A 19,944-nucleotide genomic window follows, 5' to 3' on the forward strand; every position below is an offset into this window, starting at 1 on the left:
CTTTGTTCCTCTAAGCCTGATGGTGCCTCTGTTAGCAGGTGTAGTGGTGCGCGGCCCAGAACTGAAGCTGTCAGGAGGACTGTTCTGTTCAGAACCACATCCCGACTTCACACTCGGAAAGACCCAGGAGGCAGAGTGAATAGACGTGTCACCCTGTCTTTCTCCTTTGCCTGCCTCCACTGTACAAACCACAGCATCACTCCATGTTGGTCAGAGCATTTGTGTGGACAGGGCACAGTAGCAGCCAGCATTTTCCTCCCACTCTTGGTCTTTCTTCTTTATGTCAGGCCAACTTTAGATCTTTAAAACCATTGCATAATTCTCACTTCTGTTTCTTACTAAGGAAATCTTATCTTTAAGACACATTATATTTTGGGCACCATTATAGGATGCTGCCTGTAAAACTGTCCCAGGTCAGGGCACTGACCAGGGTGGGACACTTTTCTGTGGCTGTCCAAGGGGGAGGACCAGAATGGCTAGTTCAAGGCAACCTCTATGGAGATGGCTCCAGCCAGGTCAAGTGCACAGATCAAAGTGTCTAATGCAGGTCTAGAGCCAAGGGTGAGGGCTGGGAGCTGAGAGTGGTATGGAGGTATCCTTGAAGCTGGAGCTGGTAGGGAACCAGTACAGAACTCTACTTTGCAGGTTGGTGCACCCAGGGAATGGGGTACACTGAGGCCCATGTGAATCATGCAGAGAAGATGTAAACAGCCCTGTAGTTTCTAGACCCTGATTATGGCATTGCTGGTAGGAGAATAGAAAGTGCTAATTTAGAATTTATGGTCCTTGACTTCAGAATTAGAAATTCGTCCAAGGACACAATTGTTTCAACTTGTGACTCATCGCTATCCATGACCACCATCACCCAGTGCCCTTTGAGTTACTTCTTCTAGAAGTAGTGAGAGATATGCACTGATTCATCCCCATTCTCTCACATGTTTTCTGGTGTCTGTCTCCCCTTTGCTAAGGCCTGTATGCATGTGATGTGGCAGGTCATGATGAAGGGTATGTTCTGTGACAGGGACACAGAGCAAGCTTACTATCTCACGACGTGCCCCCCACCCAACCCTCTGGCATCATCTTTCCACCCACTGAGCTAATTAGCCATCAGCCTGATAGGGGCTACATTATTGTTGCTCTGTCTTAATTTTTCCTAGTGGTAGAGGGTGTTGTGGTATTTAACAGAGGCTAGTGAACCAGCCTTTGGCTCTCCACACCCCAACTCTTGAAGAATCACCACAATCTAGGCCTGCTCCTCAGCTAGGCAAGTGCAGGGACTTAATTTTGCCAGTTCATCCAAAAATCTCCACTGCTTTGATGAGCTGATTCATGTTAACCAAAGCCACAATCTACATTTATATATTGGAGGGCCAGGACTGAATGACATAAGACACACAATGTCCTTTATAGTCTGTACAGAACCATTTATGGGACTAATAAAAACTAATATGATAATATTGATAATGCTTTTGGAAACTCACAAAGGAAATTGCTAAAGGCTCTGAATAGTTGAGTGAGCTCTTTAGGACACATCCTTTTGGAATTGATGAGCTTAGGTGTCATAATCAATGATCCAAAGGTTATTTAATAAGTATCGGGTCAAAGAGGTTGGTTTGTCTTAAGGATTACTTTTATAAATTTTAAAGTAGCATCTCCCTCAGGCTGTGCCAGAGAGTTACTGACTCATGTTCGCTCTTGCCTCTTTGTTCCTAGGCTCTTTGCAGACCACACCACCACTGTCTTCAGTTATGTTTGTCCTTAAATACCCTCCTTTCCTCATTTCCTTGGTGTACTCAGTCTTAGAATTGAAAACCCAGGAAAACCAAAGAATTATGAAAACCTCTCTTAATGAATTAATAACATATTTTTAGCCTAATGTCATCATTTTCTTTTTTTAATTTTTAATGTTTTTTATTTATTTTTGAGAGACAGAGACAGCATGAGCAGGGGAGGGTCACAGAGAGAGGGAGATACAGAATCTGAATCAGGCTCCAGGCTCTGAGCTAGCTGTCAGCGCAGAGCCTGATGCAGGGCTCAAACCCACAAACTGTGAGATCATGACCTGACCCGAAGCTGGACGCTCAACTGACTGAGCCACCCAGGTGACCTTGTCATCAGTATTTTCAAGTTATTTCACACTGATTTTTTTAATTAAACATTTTTCATGTTTATTTATTTGGTGGGGGGAAGGTGCAGAGAGAGGGGGACAGAGGATCTGAAGCAGGCTCTGTGCTGACAGTAGAGAGCCCAGTGTGGGGCTTGAACTCACGTGAGATGACCTGAGCTGAAGTTGGATGCTAATCTGCCTGAGCCTTCCAGGCACCCCAACACTGATTTTGTTTTAAACCACTAGCAGAGAGCTAGAGGATCATCAAGTATATAGTGGGGCTGTGGAGGCAGATTGCCTGAATCTGAATTCTGGTTCTGCTCCTTGTTAGCTGTGTGACTTTGTGTAAACTACAGCATCTCTCTGTGCTCCTGTTTCCTCATATATACAAAGGAGATAAGGAGAGAACCTAATCATAGGGTTTTGTTTTGCTTTGGTGTATGTATGGGTGTGTGTGTTAAATGGGTTAATACATGTGAGGCACTTAGAATGATGTCTGATGCATTCGTATCAGCTGTAGGGATGTTAGCTGTTACTATTAATCTTTGATAATGTCCAGAGCAGTGTCTTCATCTGGTGCTAGTGTGTTTCCTATTCCCATCTGAGGCCAGGTTATTTCAAAGGAGACTTCCTGTGGAGAGTAAATCTCCTCCCTTATGTCTGGATTTTTTCCTCCTCGTACAGATGGGGTCCTGGGGTCCCTTTCCAGCCTTGCCTGTTTCACATTTTCTCTAATTCCTTAGGCTCATCCTGAGGTCTGTACACAAAGACTGGAGTCCAGCCCCTTTTGCCTCGCGATTTCAGAGAAAAGGAATAAAAGCACCACCTGAAATGCCTAGATTAGGCCAATTATTTAAGTATTTTACAGGTGCCAACGGGTAACATGGTGGAACTGCCTGCCTTTTGTTTCCCCTCACATGACCCTGGGTAATGAATACCAATGAATAATGAGTGAAAAAGCCAAAAGGCAATTGGTGGGCAGAGGCAAGAGGTGGGGGGCAGGGGAGCCATCAAGGAGCCCCAGTACTCCAGAGTCCTGGGATAGGTAACCCGCAGCTGCTTGGGATGTGATGGTGGTGGGGGCTTTAGCAGAGAATAGAAAAGGGGCCCGCATGCCCAGCTGCAGGGCCTTACCTGCGGACCACTTTGATGAAACAGTTCTTACCAAAGACACTCAGGTGACCCGACAGAAAGCAGTACAACATAAATCCAGCAGTCCTGTCCAATATAGGAAAAATAGATTTTTAAAATGAAAAGCAAAAACTGGGGTTCTCAGAACCACTTAGCAACTGCTTATTCTGGACACAGCTGTAATGTGCTGGGACGAGCATGATGTATTTTAGCTTGTGTGGTAGCTGTATTTCAGACTGATGTGGAATCTGTTGCCGTAACTGTCATGCAATCCATTAGGGCCCCTGAGTAAGGGCAGCCATTAATCAGGCCAGAGAGCAGCCCTGTAGCCTCACACTCACAGCTCTGAGTGGTTCTGACCTGACATCGTTTAAGGAGATGCTCCTAGAGGCCATAAACATGATTTGATTCCCATTATCTTCATGTTGCATATTTGTTACCGTTATTCTTTGAAGACTCCAAATTGGATATTAAAAATTTATGATATATATAAAGGTTTGCATGGAGTGAAAAAATAGCTGCAGCAAATAAGTCCGTCTCATCCATCAGAGATGTGGGAGCTGTCAGAGGAGCCTGGCAGGTATGGAGGATGGAGAATTAGGAGGAACTTCACTGGGGAAACAGCTTCTCTTCTGGCCTACATGCTAAATGGGAATTTTAAATACATTTTGTTAAAAGAACAAAGTAGAACAGCAACACTGCAGGAATCCCATAGTCAATCTTTGATGACAAGCTAATGAAAGGGAGGGCCAGGGGGCCTGATGCAAAAATTAGTACTAACATGAACTGAGCAGATGCCTGGGTCCAGAGATTGATGTTTCTGGGTGCTTGGGGTGTCTCCAGAGCAGGGAGCCTGATGCCAGGTGGGAGTCCTCTGTGCAAGAGAGAGCCCTCTACCCAAGCTGCATGCACACATAATCCTGTCCATGCAATTCTCTGCAATCTGATGTTCGCTGACTTGAACATTTGCATAGGAACAACTCATACTTAAAGGGAGCCATTTGTAGAGGCAGGCCATTCAGGGTGGAGAAAAACAGAACGCTTCTGTGCCTTGGCTTAAGGAGAAGCAAAGGGTTAATGAATCATTCAACATAGACTTACAGAATTGCTTGTTGTACAAGGTACTCTGCTGAGCATGGGGGCTTCACACATTTTCCCTTAAGCAGCTTCCAATCTGGTAGGAAGATAAGACATGAGTCATAACCAAGCTGAGTTATACCAAGGAGTTCCAGACTGACTTGGGGTACTATGACCTGATGCGATAGCAAAAACAAGGAGCAAGGCACTTGGTTGGTTAATCTGGGAATGGACCTTCGGGGGTAAGAATTTGTTAGGCAATGGCGAGAGGTTAGAGGGAGAGGCAGAGGAAAGAAACACATGGACAAAATGATTATTGGCTAAAAGTCCAAACTGAATACAAGATCTGCAGTGAGGCTAAGACCCAAGTGTTTAGCCAGGTGGGAGGGACAGGTATTGGGCAAAAGTGCAAGGATTAGCGAGTGAGGGTCCAGGTGGGAGGCAGGTGTGATCAGAGAACTCTGGCAGAGGCCTGCAGAGACTCAGGTATGGAGATGACTCCTGAGGTTCAGGGGCACGGTACTCACCTCTGGGGACTAGAGTGCAAGGCAGAATGTCCAGATGCTAGGGTTGAAGGATAGGAACTCATTGCTCACTCATTCACTCACTTACCATGTATGGAGAATTTATAATATGCCAGGCAGTAGATGAGGCTCTGGAGATTTGCAGTTAAATAGAACACAATTTCTGCACTCAAGGACCTCACGGTTCGGTGGGGAAGACACACACGTAGATGGTCATAATGCAGTGTGGTGGGTGGAATGGTGATACATATAAATATGTAGACAGAGGGGTACAGAGCCCAGGTTAGGACCAGGAGGAAGAGGTCTGGAATGGCTTCCTAAAGGAGCTACAGACTGAACGAATGCTTAAAAGATATAAGAATTTTCCAGGAAAAGTGGGGGAGGACAGATGGAATTTAGTTTTACAAGGAGAAAAATGAGGGTAACGGGCAGGAATCCAGTTGAAGGGAACTGGGCAGTCAGTCCTGAGGAGTTGGACCATCAAGATGAGAAAAGCTGAGCCGTAACTCAGAGGAAGCAAAAGCTACTCTGCGGGTCTCCTTCTGGTATTTTAGCCCAGGGTCAGCACTGGCTGGACTGCACCGAGGGGCCTGGAAACCGGGCTGACCTTTATGTCAAGTTCACAACACACTGAGAGGCCACATGTGACAGGTGCAGTTTATTCTTCTCGGAGCTTCCTCAAGAGAAATGTATGTAGGCATTTGACTAAGGAAAGACAGACCGGAAATAGGACATCAGAAAATGAAATCCTCAGGGTTTTCAGAAGTGGTGTCCCTGTGCTTTTGTCTTGAATTTTGAAAAGACATTCTATTAGTCCTGGTTCAAAGAATGAGTTCTAAAAAGGAAAAGCTCTTCTCTGCAACTCTTCATCTCTAAACTTACTCCCCCAACTTTGAGATGCACTATTTTTGATGTTCTCAAGTCTGGTAACGACACCACATGTGTGAGCCGGCGTGTGCTGTGTCTCACAGCAGCACCGGAACGCTCAGTCTACAGGCTCTGCATGCTCGCCCCAGCTCCAGTTCCGGGCAGAACTTTCCCTTGCTTTCCAAAGAAGTTCTGAAATCACAGTGACACAGAGGTGTAAACCCCCATTCATCCCAGGGACGTATTAACTGGGAAGCCTAGTTAGCTTTCCACTTAAACAGTAACAGTGTTAACCTTTTTTGTTGAGTCAGAAAAATCTCACTTTTCTGGGGTAGGCCGGTGGAGCTGTTTTTAGAATGTTCCACATTTTCTGAGGGAGTCTCTAGAGGAGAAAATATGCTGATCTTGCTTGAATATGTACATGACACCAAAGCTTTGGCCTAAAGGAAGAAGTGAATTCTTTGAAAGAGAACTGAAGATTCCTGTATGTAAGAATCGAAATAAAAAAGTGAATTAGTGATGATTCACAGGGAAAGAGAGGGGAATATGAAGTTTGTTTGAGCCAGAGATTTTTGAAGTAGAGAGACAATTAGTCGAAGTTTCTCACATAATCTAATATTTATTCAAATGGTAGGCACAACAGAGCTGTCAGCAAGATGGGGAAAATCCTCTTGCAGTTTAAATGAATGACTTTTATTTCTATTTCTATTTTATGGCAAGAGGTGAAGTCTCCTTAGAATAATAGATAAAAAATGTACCTTTGGTCTGACAATCACATTTGTAGTGAAATGTAAAAAAAAAAAAAAAAAAAAAAAAAAAGCTTCCCATTTGCCTTTCCCCATAGTTGGCATAAATATCCAGTGTATTTGTCAGAATAAAGCTGCTGAGAATAAGACACATGGAGAGAGTTAGTTCATCATGTATCTTGGCATTCCTTCTGTCAGAACCGGTCACTCCAGAACAAAGTCAGACATCAATATAGGTCTCTGGGCCCCAGGAGATGCCAAGAGCCAGCAGTGGGGTGGTCTACCCCAAGACAGGCTGTGAGAGAGTTCCCGGTCTGTGAAGAATTTAAGAACAGTCAAAGGAAACAGCTAAAAGTCATTCTGCATCATGTTTTTACCATGACCAGAGATTTTGAATGTCTACAGGGCTTGCACAGCCCTTCCTACAAGAGTTGTCGGCTCCCTCCGTCCACCTGCCTTGATAGCCATTGTCTGCCAGCCCAGCTAGGGCAGGGGCCGAAGAAGACACTGACCTCAAAATATAAAAGGTTATAAAATGTTGTAAAATGATCCTCCTAGGATTTTTGTCTAACGTCACCATTGAGTTGCAGGAATGAAAATAGAGCTCATTCCCGCAGAGCACTTACCATGCACCCGGCAGAGGTGAGGAATCAGGCACTATCTCTGCCCTTAGGAAGTGTGCTGTCTCGAAGGGGACACAAAAAGTCACACCAAGAGGTGTAAAATTGCACCTGTGTCAAGTCAAAGAGATGGCAGGTGGGGATTTTTTACTTGGTTAGAGAGGTTCAGAAAGGCCTTTTGAGGAGCTGGGGTAGTAGTTCTTCCAAGATTATTTGTCATGTCAAGAACTAAAATAAGGATTTTTTTCCCCCGTGAGCAGCTAGCAATGTCATCTCTCGTGTCTTTACAATAAGACCCATCCCAGGGGCCATATCCTACATCCTCTTCGTGTTGCATAGCAGTCCACTCCGGTAGGGTTGGGACGGGGTTAGAGAACATTCTGCCAACACTCTGCCAAGGGCTTCCTCTTGATACCCCTCCTCTGGGCACGCTCCTTAGATCAGTGGCTCTCAGCCCTGCCTGTGCGTTATACCACCTCAGAACTTTAAAAAAAAAAACACCCATGTCTGGGCCCCATCCAGGACCAATTAAATGAGAGTCTTAGAAAGGTGGGCAGGTGGGGGCAGGACAAGCTCCAATGTTAAAAAGCCCCCCCAGCTGATTCTGCTATGCAGCCAGAGTGGAGAACTATTGCCCCTCGCTCAATGCACTCAATTTCACTTGGTCTAGGAGTTGCAGTTTTAAATTTTACACTAAAAACCCTTCAGAATGCAAAAGGAATGACTTTGGCAAGAGGCAGGTGAGTGCTTACGTGTGCACACACACGTGAGGTGAAGGGCACCGAGACTCCTAGCATGCTCTGTGCCTCCTAGCTCTGTGGCACGTGTGGAAATGCAGCGCGTGGCTGGAGGATGGAATGTCTTGCACTCTGGCGTCCGATGGCTTGTGAGAGGCAGACCGCTCCCAGGGCCATGGCGTTTGATGCAAAGGCAAATATGTGGCTCCATAAAGAAGGAAATTTCTGGTTTTCTGTCTTCACTCCCAACCCCCCCAATCTCCCTGTCCTTTCTCTTCCGTGGCTGTTTATTCAGCCTCATAAATTATCAGGCATTATATGAAATCTTTAGCTCCTTTGAGGAAGCACCTTCAAATCTTAGACAATGGGATTGTTTTCTTGTCCTTTAAAAAAACATAAAAAGCATTGTGATCACCTTACATGTAAGTGGAATGAATGTATTTTTGCCACTAATGTTGAAAATATCCCCGGGCATCTGGTGTGTATGAATGTGTACATATAGTACATGCATAATAAACATTCCACCTTATGAATATTTATACACCGGATACATGTATATTGAATATAGACATATATATGTAAATACTAGCCCTTGTAAACTATATGCTAAGTGTTTCCAAGCAAATGTATCATAGTGCATCAGGAATATTAATAAACCTAACCACCAACTTTAGCATATTTCGAGGTGGCATTTTTCTACAGAGTTGTTTGGTAGGGTCTACTTACTATCCATTTATGGAGTTTTTTTTTCATCACTTAAATGTTTGTTAAGTACCAACTAAAAGTAAGGCACTGGAAATGGCAGAATAAGAAAGATGAAATAGATGTGGTGTCTGCCGTCAAGAGACCTCACAGAGTTTCTTAAAACGCACTTACAGAGAATAGAAGAATCTAACATTGTTGCTACCCATTGGCATCTTATTGTTTTCCCCCAGCTGCCTTGTATTTATCCGCTCCACTTCAAAGTGGGCCCCGTTTAAGACTATATTAACTTAAGCCCTGTTGTAGCTGCAGAGTAGAGCTGATGCTGTGAGGCGCTGTGAGAAGGAACAATGTCTGTTTCAGTGCCTTGATAACCAACGGACGTGAACAATGATTACTCCTTCTGTCACATGTAGTCCAGTCCTATAACTGCATTTTAATTTTACTTTGATTTGGGGGGGGCATAATAAAAAGGCACCCAATTCCAGAGATGTTCATAAATTTCAAAAATGAAACCAAAACAGAGCAATTCTCTTCTCCCACCAACTTCTTGTAACTCAAACATTACTGCCCATGACATTCCATTTCCAAATTCCATCCAGTTCCCTCCCTGTAATAAGTAGCAGAAGCCTTTGTTAAAAAAACAAACTATACATCCTAAAATGTACAAAATACGGCTCCGATCTCCAGTCTAGCCGAGGAACTCTGAGTGATACTTGTCAGCGGCAAATTTCACTCCATTAAAGGAGAAACACCACCCAAGTGCTGTCATCGCTGTGCCCCAGACATACGCTGATTGTTTTCTCCTCCTCGATCCATACATCACAACAGGTAGTTCTCAGCTGTTCCCTCGGTGCCAGACATACATTTTATCTAAAGAGACAGCAGACAGAACTACCTGCTGCTTCCTGTGCGGCTCTCCCTGTGTTTCTCTCCTTCTTCCGACTTCACTTGGGCTTTTTAAAATCAGCTGGCAGGGAGCCAGGAGCTCATCATTTTAATGCAGTGCAAAATGGAATATGCATAATTATATGCAAGCCATATGTGAGGGAGACAGCTCAGCTGTGAATTTCAGGAGGCCAGGAAAGGGAGAGCAGTTAGGGCTAAGATGAGATGAGAGCAGAGCGGGGTGCAAGTGTCACCCAAATGAATGGTTTAATGAGTGTGCTGCAGACACGCCTCCTTTCACCTACCTCTCCCTCTCTACAACTCCAAACCAGAAACCGAAGGAGATTAGGAAGACAAGACTGTATGCAAGCAAGACAAGACTGTATTGCTAATGGGTTCTGTTAATGTCTCCATTTAAACTTCAGCTTTCTTAATTAACAGTGTAGATCAAAATAACTAGTAACTTTTAATGCAGCGTCTTAATTAAATCTATTTTTTTACTGCATTCGATTGAAGAATCATTGTTCTTGATAGATCATTGCTCCTTTCAGATCTTTATTTAAAAATCAAGGGGAATCAGTTTATCTCTAATACTATTACAATGCAAAATATAACGATGCAAATTGCTTTTCTTATGGGCTTGCTATTAGAATTTTCTTAAAGTGCATTATCTAGAGATTGCTTAAGCATGCCAAAAAGTTTAAACACGTACGTATGTCATATAATCCTAAGTATGCAACGAAAGTCACTGGAAGACCAAAGTGGTGGTTAATTTCCAACAAAATTATTTGATTTTGGTTTGCTTCATATCATTTTAAATATTACACCACAATGAATTTGCATGTTCAAACCAAACTCTGTAAAGAAAAATAAATCCCAAATTTTGATATCTAAAAGGCGTACTGCGTATTTAAACAAACTTCTTAATAATGTTGTTATTTCTGGATTCCCGTTTGTTTAATGATCTGAGCTGTTATGCTTTTAGCTTTTTTTTTCTTCCATTATTTGTAAGTCCCTAAATAGGCCATTATATTTCCCTTCAGGCTAGAGATGAAGATGGACATGCTGAAAATTTTCCCCAGCAGCACTATGCTAAGGAAACTCCAAGGCTTGCCTTCAAGAATAACTGCGAACTACTTGTAAGAATAACATACTTACAACAAGTCTAGAATGTTACTTTAGCACAGTGAAAACAGTTTTTGAAAGGGTTTGTTCATTATTACATAATTTATGAAGTATTATAGTTTTTCTGTATAGAGTTCTAAATGCTAATGCTGATATCACTGAATATTAATTATAAGATCTCAAATTGTTTGCAAATCTTTTATTATCTGATTATAGAGCTTGGATGGCCCTGTCTTTATTAGCTTGTTTTGTATAGTAGTTTCTAACCAGCCATTTGGAGAATGGCTGGTAAAGTTAAAAATATAGAGAAAGACAGTTGATCTGTGTAGCTTGGAAAAAAACAATCCCACCTCTACTCCTCCTCCTCCTTCCTAATTGTTCACTATTTTAGGAGACAGCATGGTAATATTTTGTTCTGCTGGGAGAGATAGCAGAGTTGACACGCAGTACTCCCTTTAGAATTCAAGTGTTCCTACACTCTCTTGCCAAACTCAATCAGGCACTTTCGTCTTTCCTATGTAGGAGAAGTCAAAGCAGCGACAGGATGCGGGGATGTTTACAAGTCGTGAGAGAGAGGATATCAGCTGTGACAGGGACTCTGTTCCAACCCAGGGTTAATTTGCTGTTCATTTTAGCATTTACAGCAAGACAAGATGAAAAGCAAGCAGGAATGCCTATTATATTTCTATTAAATGAATCTGTTGGGACCTAATGTTCTTGATTAGCTTTTGAAAATGAGTACTCCGCGATGCATTTTCTGTTTACCTAAAGTAAACAGAGAATGAATTGTCATTTATTTAGAGATTTAAACACTGCTTTTGAAAATGAAGCTTTATGAGGGATCTAGCAATGTTGTCCCTAAATGTTCTTTTCTTTTCAGTTGCATTAAAGCAAAACATTTGCTCCAACTAAATGAAAACACTGAAAGGGAATGAGGATGCTCCGTTGTTACATTTTGAGGTAGTCTCATTTCTAGTTAGTGTTTTGGCGGAGCACCGAACAGCTCTCTGCCAGGTCTCCGCATTAGGAAATCCCACATGTAACAGTCTTTGGACTTAGCTCTGATACCAACTGTTCATTAAAAACAAAGTATCCAAAGAGCAGGAGAAGAGAGGAAAATACAGTTCTTACCCATCCTAGCCGCAGCAGCTAGATGTTGACAGTGAGAAACTCTTCTGCCATCCCCACCTACCCGCCTCCGCCCCGCTCCATAAACTGTACTGTTACAATAGCGCCACTCATACTGTGTGTCTAGCTCCTTGACCAATCAATCCGCAGGCAAATTTGCTGCTTATAAATGTAGTTGGGTTTTTTGTTGTTGTTGTTGTTTGTTTGTTTTCTGAAAATTTAACTTACCTTATATTTTATCTTAAGGCTCTTAAACTTCCAGCCCTCCTAGCATTAACTATTTTGGGGAAGTCTTTTTCATCCATTTCCCTTTTAATACTTCCCTCTATAACCATAGTTCTCAGCAGAAGACCGTAGGGGACATTAATGCTATGTTTGGTATCAAAATGCTTTGGAGAGTATCTTACTTCTTTTTAGAGAAACAGTTAAAAGTAACACGCCATATTTGATTTTTTTAAAATATTTATTGGTAAAATGAACATGCTGAGTCCTGGCTGCAGTGGGTTCATATAGGAGGAAGTAAAACAAAAATGTGAACATCTTTTCCAGTCACCTTTAGAGAAAATGTATGTTTAATCATTGCTATGCTTAGACACAGTATTGTATTAGCAGTAGTTTAGAGAGATGCATATAATCTTTGTCCTTTTAGTCACTGTTAGAAATGCTTTATTTTCGTCAGCATAGTTTTTTGTGGCAAAGGAAAAAGGAGAATAAAGAGAAAAAACAAGGAAGCTTATTTCTCTAAGGAGAAATTTAATTTTTTCAACTGCTAGAGAAGCAGTGGTGTTTGGCTGGATATGCAGCCAGGAAAAGTGATGCTTCTATAGGAAGAAACTAGTACATTCTTAAGAGAGTAATAGGCAGTCCTTGGAGTTTTCTTAGTGCAGCTTAGAGTAAATTTTTAAAGACTTTATGAAAAAAGATTGCAAGTCCCGCTCCAAAGTGCTTTCTTTGCTTCAGGGCCATCTTGCATAGTTCACTATAGCAAGAGCAGAGGTAGGTTTGGAACGTGGAGGAACCTCGGTGGGGAGAGGGTAGCCGATGGCCCTTGGGAGAAAACACTGGAGGAACAGGTTACTTTTAGGCTGGCAGGTGATCAGGACACATGGCTACGTGGCTAACGTAGGGGCTGTCAGGGGCTGACAGAAAGTGTCCTGCCCAGGTGGACTGGACAGTGACTCAGCCTTGTATTAGTGACTGTTTATTTTCCCTGCCCTCTCCCCAGCACCCCCGGCCTCTGCTGCTTGGAAGAGGGTTAAGTAGCCCAAACAGAAGTAAAGTAAAATCGATGCCTGGAATGCACAAGTATGTGTAATCAGCAAGCACTGACAAACAAAGCATTGGCAGATAGAAAGTCTGCTGTGCAATTGTAGATTCCTGAAGGGTATTGATTTTTCCATTCAAATCCCAAACTGTGACATGTGCCTTCGCACTTAATGTACAACACAGATGACTAGATATTTAGCTTGGTGGCCAAGATTCTCTGGTTGCTGATTGTGCAGCAGCTTCCTTATGCTTTTTATTAATTTTGAAAATGCAATGCTGTCAAGATGAGTGACATTAGATAAAGCGTGAGTACTGTTTGATATAACACAGCTCAGTGTGGCCTCCATCTACCTCTTCATAGATAGGTACCATGCATGCACACGTGCGCACACACACACACGCACGCGCGCACACACACACACACACACACACACACACCAGGGTATTTAGCTGACATAGCTAAATTTATGACCAAGGCAAATAACTTTCAAAAAAAAACCTGTGGAAATTCACATCACAGTAACACTCCAGCAATACAGCCTAGGGGAGTACAGAAGAGGGAACGTTTAGAGCCAGCTTCCGGTGACTAGCCTCTGCCCCAAATTTCACCTCCATTGCGGGTCCCTTTACCATTATTGCCTCATTCTTTTGAGCCTGTAAGGCCTTCTCTTCTCCTCTTTTCCTCTATTACAATGCTCATATTGATGGTAGGAATTGGATTAAGAGATATAGTTGAGAAGAGGCACTTTATCACATGATGAACTAATACCTTCTCATCAGCCAGGACTTTTTCAGTTCTTAAATGCCAGCTGGGAGTAAGACCTTGCAGAAATACAGCAGAAGCTGGGTCCTTGGACGGAGAAGAGGGATGTTGTGAAGGCTTGGGGGAGGGAACTGAAGGCAACCAGGCCTACTCCCCAGGTGTTCTGAGGGCCAGTCCGGAGAACATCACTACATTCAAGAGGGAGGTCAAAATATAGTCAAAGAGCAGCAGCAACAACCTAGTGTAATTTGGTTGGAAGGAAAGCAGGAAGTCTGAAAGAAGTAAGAGAATGGAAACTCAAGAGGGAAATCAGGGTGTCTTCCTCAGTTCCAGCTTCCCGAGTCATCAATGAAACAATCTGACTCCCTTTGGCCTTTCCTAAGGCTATCAGGGGTGGGAGTTTTGCAGAGGGTGGTGACGGAGGGAATCCACAGCTGGGAGGCCACGTAGAGGTAGCATCAGGGAGGAATTCTTTCTGGTCACTTATGATGCCAGCGTAGGGAGATAATGAAAACCATTTTAGTTTTGTGGCCTGTGGACAGAGGTGGTGGGAGGAGAGACGCTTACGCAGTTCTTCCATGGGCTGATTTGTCCATCTCATTTCCTTGCAAAGGTAGACAAGAGCTGCATTGCAAGAGTTGGACATAGCCCTTGGGCAGAACTGCTAGTACAGAACTGCTTTGTATCAACACATTGTTCAGTCAGCTAGATGTTACTGAGTATCTTCTACATACATGGCATTGTACTAGACAGTGCTTATGGGGGACACAAAACGGAAAAAGATATAGTCCCTTTCCTGAAGGAGCTTACAGTTCAGTAGGAAGAATACACATATACAGTATCGTAGTAATCAGGAAGGTGGGCTCTCAGGTCTTAATGAAGCTTAGAATTTTGCCCCAGCCAGACTTTAATTTATACTCTATTACTCTGGTGGTATCACTAAGGATCATATGCACAGCAGCTTAAAATTCATGGTGACACATCTGGTATCACCTCACAGTGGATCCTCTTAGACCTCTCTTATCCTAAATCTTCATCTGTAGGGTGTGATAATACAAGGTAATAACCTCAGAAGATACTGTAAAGATTGAAAGTGATGACATATTCAAAATGCCTGGTACATAGTAACATTCAGTATAGTATGTATTAGCTGCTATTATTACGATTCTTCTTATTCTCATGATTGTTATCGTTACATGGTTGGCTGTGCCCAAGAGAGCACCAGCAAAGTTCCAGAGTTCGAAGGAAGAGGAGATTCTTTCCATATGTAGTAATTTGAGATTTAACAGAGGAGGATACCTTCGATCAAGGCCTTACATAAGTTGGATTGGGATAGTTGGAGCTGAAGTATAAGGGAAGGGGGCATTCTAAGCAGAGGAAAATAGCATGGCAAAGGCAAGGAGAAGGGAAAGTACAGACCAGGTGACCCACCCACAGTGGCATCTAAGTTGGCGGGAGTGTAGAGGACCTGAAGGCTAAGAGGGTGAGCTGACAGGCTGGTTCCTTTGCCCAGGTCTCAGTAACTTACAGCATCCTATCAAGCCTAGACTTCAGTACCTGTACATCATGGAAATTCCTAGTCCTTCTATGGATTAAAACAAATTATCATGGAAAATCCCTAACACATACAAGAGTAAAGAGAGTGATGCAATGAACCCCCACCCACCTATCACCTAGCTTCAACAATTGTCAACTATTAATCTTGCTTCATCTGTCCCTCTACCCGGTACCCACCCCACCCTCCTTTTATTCTTCTGGAGGATTGTAAACAAATCTGCTTTTTTGCTCCTGTTTGTTTTTGTTTTTGTTTGTAAAGACTTTAGTTCCCCACTTTTCTGGCTAGAAAAAAAATCCGTTGACACTGATTAAATTGGGAATTGGAGCTTTGGGACTAAGTACACATAAAACAAATGACTCTTCCCTCCCTGCTCAGCACAGCCTTGCAAGGTTTGGACAATCAGATCTAGATTAGAAAGCCCTTAAGGTAAAACAAACAAACAAACAAACAAACAAAAACACTACAATGCCAGTAGTGACTTGGGTTCTTTACTTTCAAGTCCCTGGTTCTAAATGTATTTATTTAAAAATAAAATCAGATCTCCTTGCGACCCAGCCTAGCTCATGAGTATGTGTGTGTGTATATATATATATATATATATATACATATATATATATTGCCTCCTAACAGCAGTGAGGGGAAATTCTGGGATGGCAGTCACATATTAATTTTGGCTAGTATTTTCCAGCTAGATCATGAGGACTTGAGGACCCCCAAAAGGTGATAGAATTTGCCACATTTCACTTGAAACTTGATAGGAGTTTTAAAATAGGTGTAATTAACCAGAGACCCTCCTCTTAACACTTCATTTAACAGAAAGCAAGATTCATGCCCTGGCTCAACTTGAACTTACACAACTGCTTTGATGTTACAGCTGAGCAGCACAAAGCACCGAGAATGTAAATTCATGGTGACACACTTGGACTTCTGTCACATCAAACAAAATATCATATGACATTTGTGTATGTAGTGTGCTGTGTACCAGTTTCCTGAAATAGTAATTGCAACAGCCCCAAAAGTGTAAAATGACCCAGAAAACCCCAGGGACTGTTGCTGTCTAGAGAGAGTTGGCCTGTCTCATCACTTTTATACCCACCCTCTAGATCTCTTGAGTCTGGGGCTATTCCTGTGCTCCTACAGTTTTTTGAAATATGTTTTAGAAAAATAAAACTTTCTAGAAATAAAAGGACCAATATTAGACTAAGCAAGGGGCAGTCCTGACAGAGATAGCACAATTATGCCCTGCAGCAAGACCATCTCTTCTTTTTTTTTAAGTTTTTATTTATTTAATTTGAAAGAGAGAGTGTGTGAGCAGGGAAAGGCAGAGAGAGAGAGAGAGAGAGAGAGAGAGAGAGAATCCCAAGCAGGCTCCATGCTCAGTATGGATGTGGGGCTTGATCTCAAGATCATGAGGTTATGACCTGAGCCGGAATCAAGAGTCAGTTGCTTAACTGGCTGAGCCACCCAGGCACCCTCTTCTCTAACAGAGGCAGAAGTTATGCATTCTGCTTGGGCTGTTGTATTTCACCTGCACATCTCTCTGTTTCCACCAATGTTATTGTTTCACTTTAGTCTCCAGCTGAGTTTGCTGCTTCTCTTTCTTTCCAGCCTCTTGGCTTCATTGCTGCCATGCTCTCATGGTTCAGAGCTTTCTTCTTCTCCTGTACAAAGACCCTTGTACTGCCGTAGACCATCTACCTTCATTCCCCACCTACAGACCTAGGCAAGCCCTATTTTAACTCTCTTTTTGGTTTCTTTATTTGGGAGAGAGCCATTTGGGTAAGGGCTAGAGTTCCCCAGCATCTGTGCTGGTATAAGGACATTTCCTGGGGGCTAGGGCCCCTCGATTTGATCGGAGACCCTTGGTCCCCAGCAAGCTTCCCTTTTCCAATACATGAAAATCTTTGCTTTTCTAGTTTCAGGGCCATTGCACACAAAAAAAGTCAGAGGCATCATGGTTTGGTTTTCACGCTGACTTCTCACATGGTGCATCACAGTGGATCTTAGAGGCGGAGAGAAGTGTCGAGGACCCCGTGTTCTCCGAGGGAGATGGTGTGGTGTGGTGGATGGGGGTGGGTGTCCCACTCCCTGCTCTTCAGGTATATCAGCTATCTTTCTTTTTTAAATATAACTCTCAGGGAAGACTCTCTACATGATCCATTACCCCTGCCTCTTGCCCTGCCATTTACTAGTAAAATTGTTAATTTTGGAAATATGCAACTAAGAAAATAAATGCAAAGCTAAATAAAAAATATAATTTTCACCTGGAAATACCTGCAGTAGCAAATGGATATGCCTGTTAAGGAAAGGAGACAAGAAATCATCCTTTGTTGGGTACCTTCAGTATGCCGGCACTGTGCTCGGGCTTTACAGACACTCCTTTAGCCTTTTCATTCTCCAGAATTTTGACAAACAGCTATTATTATTTCCATTTTACAAATGGGGAAGTTAAAATTCAGAGATGTTACGTTTCTTGCAGTGGGGAAGGAGAAGGGATCGAATGAGCAGGTGCAGAGCCCAGGTTTGACCCTCATCTCTCTGACCTGTGCTCAGGCCAAGACCCTGCTTAGTAGGAACCAGGTCTGATACACCTTTCCATCCCAGCCTAGAGAGGATATTCAGTCCATGTTGGTGGGATGAAGAATTAAGAAATTAATTCAGAATCACTCTTTCTTGCATCTTTATAGTAACAATTCTTTAATAGAATTTTGAAGCCAGGAAGAACATCTCTGGGAATGTCAGGAAGGGGAATTTATTCAGAAAGGCCTGTAATGTTGGAGAATTCCCAGTGCCTAATAAATTGTGGGGAAAGGAACCAAAGTATATGTTGTTTAATTGTTAGACTACAGAAGATATATTTTCCAATATTATATAAGCATTTGAGTATATTATCTTAAAAATCTGACAGTAATAGATTATGTATAAGTGCTAAGTCTTCTTTTGAAGATTTTGATTCTTTCTGTGATCAGTAAGGTCTTGTTGACCTCTTTTGATTTAGTATTGTTGTATTCCTTGGAGTGAATTGATCCATCTCCTTCGAGACTCCTGGCCATTACCTGGAGTCAGGTATCATACTCATTACTTTAATTGCTAGAACTGAACAGTTACCTAAAATACCAAAGAAAAGTCACCTCTTATGGTGTCACAGAAACTCTACGTCATATATCAAGCAAATCCAGAAAATCAGATAGGATATCAACTATCAGTATAAAAGTGCACAAGTAGCCAGCCAGAACTAAAAGTAATCCTATTCCATCATGTGTTTGGTTTATGGCTAGAACAGGTTAACTGAAGTCTCTTGGAAGAACAAGGAAAAGGGCATGAAAAATATTTGGAGTTGAGAAGAGGGGCAGATGTGAGTAATAAGGGAGGCAAGAAATTGGAGATGGGGGTGGGTGGGTGACAGGGGACGGGTGAGAGGGAATTGTGAAAGGGGAGAGGGAGGATAGAAGCCCACGATTAAGCTGCCAATGAACAGATTCAGGCAAACAAGAATCTTTTAGAGAATGTATTTTCTCACTGCATTCGGCTTAAAGTATCTTTCATACTCATGTGTCTTGTACACTTCCCAGTACCGAGGAAGATGTCAGGCTTTCCGGGAGGGCTCTCTTCCCCTACTGCATGGCCACATACGACCAGGAGATGAGACGTCTTTTAATTTCAGGTGAAGCTCCCTTTGGCTGAGAGCTCTGTGAGGCAAGAGCATTGTCTTTCCTCACTGTATCCCCAAGAACGGTGCTTGCCCGCAGCACATTTCATGATTGTAAAATGCACTTTCGCCCCCTTAACAGCTTACCATGTCAGAAATGGGATTGCATATTACAATTGATGGCCTGTCATTTTTTAATTGGCAGTGTTTTCCCCTAGTGGTATCTTAACAACCAATGATGCCATAGATTCCATGAACTGTGGAGGTAGGTGCTCAGTGATCATTTGTTGAATGAATGCCCACAATGACGTATCCCCCTGGTTCTAGTTCAGGCAAAAGTGAAATGCATAAGGTTGGCTCTGGATTGTGCATTGGTCACTGACAAGTTCAAGTGCAGGGTTGGCCTGTGGTGGTCACGGCTGAGCATGTTACTACTATATGCTTTCCCTTCAGTGGAGCCAATGGATGGCTTTCTTTGTTCATTTTCTCAAGCGAAACGTTGAACCAGGTAGGACAGACCCCAGATAAGCCATGTTTGAAATAATAAGCACAACTTTTTTCTTAATTATCCAGGAGAGTGTGTAATGTTCTACCTTGGATTGCATATTCATCAATATTTCTCTTGAAAATTCATGAAGGTACATTGTTAGAAGAGCAGTGATTTCTTTCCCTGTCCCGATAGAACACGGTGCAGCGTTAGGATAAAGTATGTTTTTTATAAATCAGGATGCCTTTATCCATCATCATCACCCTGACCACCACCCCTTAGAGAAGTTCCCAAACTACTGAAGAGACAAGTACACATGGGTGCATCTTCTACACTTCAAATTTCTTTTTTTATGTTTATTTATTTACTTTTGAGAGAAAGAGAGAGCGCACACATGTGCACGCACAAGTGGGAGAGGGACAGAAAGAGAGCAAGGGAGACACAGAATCTGAAGCAGGCTCCAGGCTCTGAGCTGTCAGCACAGAGCCCTACATGGGGCTTGAACTTACAAACCGTGAGATCATGACCTGAACCGAAACTGGATGCCTAACTGACTGAGCCACCTAGGC

General features: G+C 42.7%; 1 protein-coding gene across 1 annotated transcript in view; it reads left to right on the forward strand.

The window, feature by feature from the left end:
- Window positions 1-19,944, forward strand: part of SOBP (sine oculis binding protein homolog) — a gene marked incomplete at its 3' end in the record, with an annotated part of 138,276 nt that overhangs the window by 84,130 nt on the left and 34,202 nt on the right. The window contains exon 5 of the mRNA XM_029943202.1: window positions 10,443-10,538. Coding sequence (XP_029799062.1) covers window positions 10,443-10,538 — 96 coding nt within the window. The remainder of the gene's footprint in view (window positions 1-10,442; window positions 10,539-19,944) is intronic.

The sequence above is a fragment of the Suricata suricatta genome, chromosome 7, assembly GCF_006229205.1.
Source record: "Suricata suricatta isolate VVHF042 chromosome 7, meerkat_22Aug2017_6uvM2_HiC, whole genome shotgun sequence".
Lineage (NCBI taxonomy): Eukaryota > Metazoa > Chordata > Mammalia > Carnivora > Herpestidae > Suricata > Suricata suricatta.